Source organism: Lygodium microphyllum, unplaced genomic scaffold (assembly GCF_053477565.2).
Source record: "Lygodium microphyllum isolate KBCC unplaced genomic scaffold, Lygodium_microphyllum_v1.1.10 scaffold_67, whole genome shotgun sequence".
Taxonomy (NCBI): domain Eukaryota; kingdom Viridiplantae; phylum Streptophyta; class Polypodiopsida; order Schizaeales; family Lygodiaceae; genus Lygodium; species Lygodium microphyllum.
The window spans coordinates 155943-162509 of NW_028229550.1; the positions used below are offsets into that span (position 1 = coordinate 155943).

General features: G+C 40.7%; 1 protein-coding gene across 1 annotated transcript; it reads right to left on the reverse strand.

The window, feature by feature from the left end:
- Nucleotides 1-263: 263 nt before the first annotated feature.
- LOC148008811 (cysteine-rich repeat secretory protein 55-like) lies at nt 264-6366 on the reverse strand. The gene is made up of 2 exons (XM_087674011.1): nt 5505-6366; nt 264-292 (listed from the first exon to the last, which is right to left on the reverse strand). Exons 1-2 carry the CDS (start codon nt 6259-6261, stop codon nt 264-266), a joined length of 786 nt encoding a protein of 261 aa, XP_087530137.1. The 5' UTR covers nt 6262-6366.
- Between the last annotated feature and the right edge of the window lie 201 nt (nt 6367-6567).

The window sequence follows — 6567 nt, forward strand, 5'->3', positions numbered from 1 at the left end:
AAAGATTCATCTTTCTTTTTGACTAATAAGACTCGAGATGAATAGGGTGAGGAACTAGGTTCAATGAATCCCATCTCCAGAAGTTTCTTGATTTGCTTGGCTACTTCCTCTCACTTGCACTTAAACAATATGTAGGGTGACTTATTGATTGTCTTTGAGTCGGGCTCCAAATCAATAGGGTGATCTAACTACCCTTTAGATTAGATAGTGAAGATGATTGGCCATTGAACTTGGCCAAAATGATCCTATCTTTTAGCTCTCTTTCATGGAAGGATTGCTGTCCTAAAATAGACTAGTCATAAGAACTAGGTAATTGAATCCCCAATTTGTGATGAAACTCTCCCAATAGGTGTCTCAAAACCAATATGAAACCTTTCCATTGGCATAGGACCTCTAGGAAGTTGGGTATTCAACCCAAAAGCTTGGGAGTTGGCACCATTCAAACTGCCCAAATTGTCATCATGTCTTAGTGAAATCTCAACTACTTCATATTGGCTATTTGGGATACCCCTTTGTCTAATGATTCCTTGGCCTTGACCATTTTGGTTAGGTGAATGAAGTGGGATTGTGGGCTCACTGTTTGAACAAACTTTCTCCTTTTCTTCTTTAGATCCCATTTGCATTTGCATACATTGGGAGAATTGAGCAATTATTTGAGAGTTGGATTCTACTAACTTGTCTATAGAAGCCTTTATTTGAGTAGTTTAATCCACTAATTTCTCAATAGAAGACTTTGTTTGATTAGTAGACAAGACCATTTTCTACACTCTTGATAATACGTCCTCATGATGTTGGGCGTGCCTACTTTCATGTGCACACAAGGTATTGTTAAGTGCATTTACTTCTCCATGCACTTGCAGCTTTTCAAGGCTTTCTTGGGGTATATTCTCCAACATAGAATCTCTGATTTGGTGTGCATAATCATCACGGGCCTTATTTTTGCCTTTATGCCCTGCCATAATATTGTAGTCCTGTAGTACCCCCTGTAAAAAAAATGGTTATAACTTGAGCTAGGAAGCTTTGATTCCAAATTTTTTTGATTCAAATCGAATCCAACAATGCTCTCTTTAAGATAAAGTATAGCACACTATAGCAAGTTTAGGACAAAAAATTGTGCAATTTAATCTTTATGTTTGAACTATCTAGGACTGCACCCTATTTCAACCAATAAATGCCCCATTTCCACCTATAAGATAAAATAGTATTTCCAAATGGCTACCAAACCATGTAGAAGATTGAGTAGGACCTGTTGCACCCTTTACTACTTGCACCCTTAACTACTTGCACATGTACTTCAAGAGTGAAATGTGTACCTTTAAGGACCGGTAAATACCCTACAGTGTCTTATAAAGTCCTTGTTTTACCGTGTTTTTCTCCTGAAGGTACTTGAGTCTTTGAAAACACTTCAATCTTCAATTCTCCACTCATTGTAACTATGTGAGGGATAAAATGGCAAGACAGGCTCCCTACACGGGCTTCGAATCACCGAGAGGTGGGAAAAGTTCCCCCCGGGTCAATTGGTTGCACCTCTTTGGGATCTTTGATAGTGAGGGAGGGTCACCTCTCTTTTGTCCCACTATCTCCCCCAGTATCCACCTTTTTTCTCGATGGGTATATCAAGATGGCAGTAGCATACTATTTTGATCAATCAACATGAAATGCATTTCTGAAATATTCATTCAACCCCTTTCATGAAATGCAATGGGATAGAATCTTAAAAATTTGGATAAGGAGAGGGTCTTACCAATGCAATTCAGTGACTCACTGATTGCTCATACTTACCCTTTTACAATATTTCAAGCTTGGGTAAAAGAATTCAGACAATCAATGGATTAGAGTGAGAAACCTCATCAATCAATAGGTTTAATCAATTGGATCAAATGTAATGTTGGAATTTCAGTTTGAAGCCTCTAATTCACTGATTAAAACTAATATACATAAAGCAAATATTGCACTAGATACATGAATGGATTGAGTCAAGCAATGGTTGGCTGAAATTTGATGAAAATTATTAAATTCTTTAATCTCTCAATTAAGTGGATTGAGCTCAACAAATGGATTAATGAGAAAGATTAAAAATTGAAGAAGAGTACCTTGGACACGGTTGATGATGAGTTGATTGATCCCCAAATGCTTCATAAAGACTCCCCTGGTCCAATGTTGCCAAAATTATCTTTAAAACATATGTAGTTAATGCTTGAGAGCAATCTTGAGCTTCAAATGCTTAAGATTGAAGCATTAAATCCATTTCCCCCAAATTTTGGCTCCATGGAAGCTCTTGAGCTTCAATCTTTGACCAATCGTGCTTAATCCTTGCACTTTCTTCAAGAATCCTTATTGAAATGATCCCATGGGCTGAAATGATGAAGAATGTTTGAGAAATTGATGAGAATTGAAAGCTTGGGCTTAAGCTTTCATGGCTACCATGGATTGTTCATCTAGGATTTACAAGAAGGCTTGAAGATGAAGAATGGAATATAATCATGATATTTATTTTAGGTTTTCTCTTGCTGAAGATTGAAGTAGCCAAGATTTCATGTAAATCAATCAAAGAGAAGAGAGATGTCTGTTGTAGCACCAGTCCAATGCGTTCATGAATAATGACTATTTGGAATAAAATGAGCATCTTCTTCTTCATGTACTTGTTGATGGACATCCCCATTATACATAGCCTTCTCTCTATGCTTACTACTACCCATAATACCATTTTCAATCATAAGCTTGCTCTCTACACTCCCATTTAGCCCATTTTTAGCATCAGCCTATTCCAAAACAGCATTGCATGCATCATCATACTTACTCTAAAGTTGTTTCTCTATGTCTCTATCAACCTGCATCAATGCTTGCAAAACTTCACTATCAAACTGTCTTTCTCGTTTTAGCATATCAATGATTACATCATGAAATTCACACTTCCCTATTCGAAGAACTTCGCTAAGTGCGAATTTCACTCTAATACTAAGTATGCATTCTTCCAAAACTTTTTTTTAGGTTTGTGGTAGTCTCAAGATCCAATTGTAGCTTGTAACTGGGTTGATCGCCCCTTTTCTTCCCTTCTTGTTTCTTCGCTTGAGATGCATCCTTCATAACATGCTCAAGTATGGCTGGTTTAGCCTCTTTCTATTGCTCCATTTTACTTTGTGTTATGCATTTAGATGGGCCTGAAGATAAAGGACTAGTAGTGTCCTCATCTCTTCTTCTCTTTCTTTTCACAAGAGCTTCTTGATTATGGAGCTCAGTCAAATTAGCATAGGTTGAAATTGAATCCATCTGGTATACTCCATCCTGTTTTCCCTCGTATACTTTGCCTTGCATTAGCCAATTCAACCTTTGCTGCTTTACCCTTTTCCATGCACTCTAATTCTTGCATCCAAACTCAAGATTTTGCTTCACTCATGTATCCTTTATGAGCTTCATCATCCCTTTCAATTCTCAAACCATATGTGGTTGCATCTATGGTGACAAATGATGTCCTTGCTGCCATCTCTTCAAACCTCTTCTACATACCACCATTTTCAAAATTTGGCTCTATAGAAAACTAGTTTTTGTTGCATGTATTTTGCCATCTTTCCAAAAGACTAAAATTTTTGCTTTGGCTTCACAGTAGGCTGTACAGTCTTGCTTTTCATGCTGTAAACTATCACACCAAATGCATCTCCTCTTGTATCCTTCTTTATATGGACTTTGGACTGTTGCCCGACCCTTGTCTTCTACATTGACATCTAATTTCTCAACATTTACATTAATTTCAATCAAATTCAGCCTAATCACGCATGCCCCTGATTAATTCATCCACTCCATGATCACCTTTAAGAGCTGGACCAACAAGTGTAGCTAGTTGTTTTGCCATAGCCACAGGTGCCTTGGCTGCAATTTCAGCCCACTTCTGAGCACTAGCACGTGTAGTGCTTATACCCCATCTTAATTTCATCCGCTCTCTCTTTACCAACATATGCTGTACGTCAATTACATTAGCCCAATTTGATAAAGGCCGAGGCCGAGGCCTGGGAAGAGAGGAGCCTTAGAAGAGTCAAGGATATGGTTGAACGCCTTGCTGTAGTAGAAAGCAGGAGAATCACTACAAAGGCAAGGGCTAGAAGTCTAGTAACATGCCTTCCTAAACATAGTGCTTCACGTAACTCAAGTTGAAGATGATGAATCCATGGAAGGGCTAAAGAGAAAGTTTGAGATCTTAAGAAGAGCCATAAAACATGGGCTCCAAGAACACACCCGAGTGGAGGCTACTCAAGGGGAACATGGAGGAGTTATACGAGTAAAAGCATTAAGAGGTGGTTCAAGAGTGAGTATGATTGTGATTGATGTCATAGTTGGAAGTGCCAATTGGGTGTCTATCAACACTTATTTCATAACTAAATTTTATTTTATATCTCCTTTGTTATTATTATTTTGATTATAAATTTTTTGAATAGGAGTGGATGCAAGAGGAGGAGGCATGAACATGCATGGAAGCATGATCAATCTTGCACTTGGGGAGTGACAAGTGGTGTACCTTCAATGGCCTACTTTGTAAGGAACTTGCACTTGGTATCTAATGTATGGCACTCCTTTATTGATTGTCAAGGATTAGTAATAAAAAATATGTTTTTCTAATTGAGCTTTTTGGCACATATATCAAGAAGGATCTAATGGATTTGGAGATAAAATATGTATGAAATGTGGCCTTTCTATTCTATTCGAGAAGTTGTGGCATCACGAGGCAAAAGCTAGCATAGTTGCACTCATGAACTCCTTGTTTTTTTAATTATTTCTTCAATTTAAGAGTTTTGGTTGTTTTCATATTTTTTGAATTGATATTTGGATACACAACCATGTGAGGTAGGTTGGAGTAGAGTTCTAGAAGCATATTTGAAAACCCTAATGAAAGAGAAGAAAATCTCTATAAAAGCTACTATAAGAGTAAAAGGTGTACCATGAAAAAGTGATGCCATTAGATTAAGAAGAGTTTGGAGTGACTTATGTATCGACGATTTTGATGAAAAATGAGAAAAGAAAAACGCAATCTTGTCTAGAATTTGATCCCATCTATTCTACCCACGCAAGTTTTCAAACACACCAATGTTCAACCATCATTGCTAGAGACTCTCACATGGCTTTCATGGTAAACTTTGTGTCTACGTAGTTGAATTCGAAAAGAAAGTGGCTCATCATTGATAGGACGATTGCATTGATTCAATCAACCTATTCTTAGTTCGTTTTTGGTTTGAGAAGGTTCATTTTTAGATATTGATTTAAATGGAGGTAGCAGTCGAGGAATCATTTGTAATTGCACTCATACAAATTCCCAATTTCGTGCCAAGGTTAAATTCTCAATTTCATTTCTAGATTGAAACTCATTTCGGATGATTTTTGTTGTCACTAAAAAGGGAATTTTTGTGTCAAAGTACATTTTTATTGAGTAATATATATATATATACCGCGTGGAGCTGGACTTCGAACGCTGCAGCTAAGCAGGAGCTGTAGAAGTGTGATCACGTCTAGCTAGCTCATCTCGACGTTGTAGAACGGGTAGATCTCGAAGCGGTAGTAGCAACTGGCGGTGTGGATCTGGGCCCCTACGCCGTGATCGCAGTCTTGCCAGGAGTCAGCATGCGAGGAAAGGCAGTCGGAACAGTCGGCCTTGGAGAGGTAGCCCAGGCACTGGGCGAGGGCGTAGAGGCGACCACCAGGTACGTCGGGGTAGGGGGCGCTGGCGCTGGCATACAAGCCCCGGCGGTTGGGGGCGGAAGCTGTGACTGTTGTGAGCAGCTGCTCGACCTGGGACTGGAAGGCGGTGCTGTTGTCCTTCTGCGTGTTGCACAGCTCCACGACTATGCTGGAGTCTTCTTTGAAGAAAGGGGAGTTCTCGTACCTGAGGAAGCAGCCGTCCAGCTGGACCCTGGAGCCGATGGCATTCGGGCAGCTGTCAAGGGCTGCCTGGGCGGCATCCCCGACGCACTGCGAGCAGACGTCTGGTGGCACGTCCCCCCTGCATTGGTATGCCCCGTACACCTTGTCGCTGCCGCCATAGGCACTGCTGCTACGGTGCCAGCTCGCAGAGGAGGCCGACTCGCGCTTTAACGCCGTCAGCAGTGCGCTCAAGCCTTTGCCGAAGGCGCTGCCGTCGGGATACTTCTGAGTGTTGCACAGGATGTAGACCTCCGTGGAGGGGTCGAATGTCGCACAGCCTATTCCGAGCAGCTGGACGAGTGTAAAGAGGCCAATTACAACGATGGCTGGAATCGTGGTCATGCGCATATCCATGATGCAGACTGTTTACTACCTAGATTCTATTGGAAGGCCCGCTCTCTCTCTCTCTCTCTCTCTCTCTCTCTCTCTCTCTCTCTCCGTGTCTGTGGTTCAAAAGGAGGTCATACGTTACTGCGGACCTGCATCACAATTTATATAAGGACCCGGCGACGAGCGATTCATACAATCCATCTCAGGCTGGCCGCTGAATCCATCTCAGCAAGCCCGACTCTGTCAATGGTTCGTTGAAACTTGCGTTGGCAGACGAAACTTGCGACTTTCTCCGATGTTATGACAAAAGACACTTTATTAAAAAACCTA

Excerpts from the sequence above, each read along its gene's own strand:
- LOC148008811 (XM_087674011.1), bottom strand. The coding sequence starts at position 6,261 with ATGGATATGCGCATGACCACGATTCCAGCCATCGTTGTAATTGGCCTC. Across the intron at positions 293-5,504 it reads GTTCTACAACGTCGAGATGA|TCTATTTTAGGACAGCAATC; the intron begins GCTAGCTAGACG and ends TCTTATGACTAG.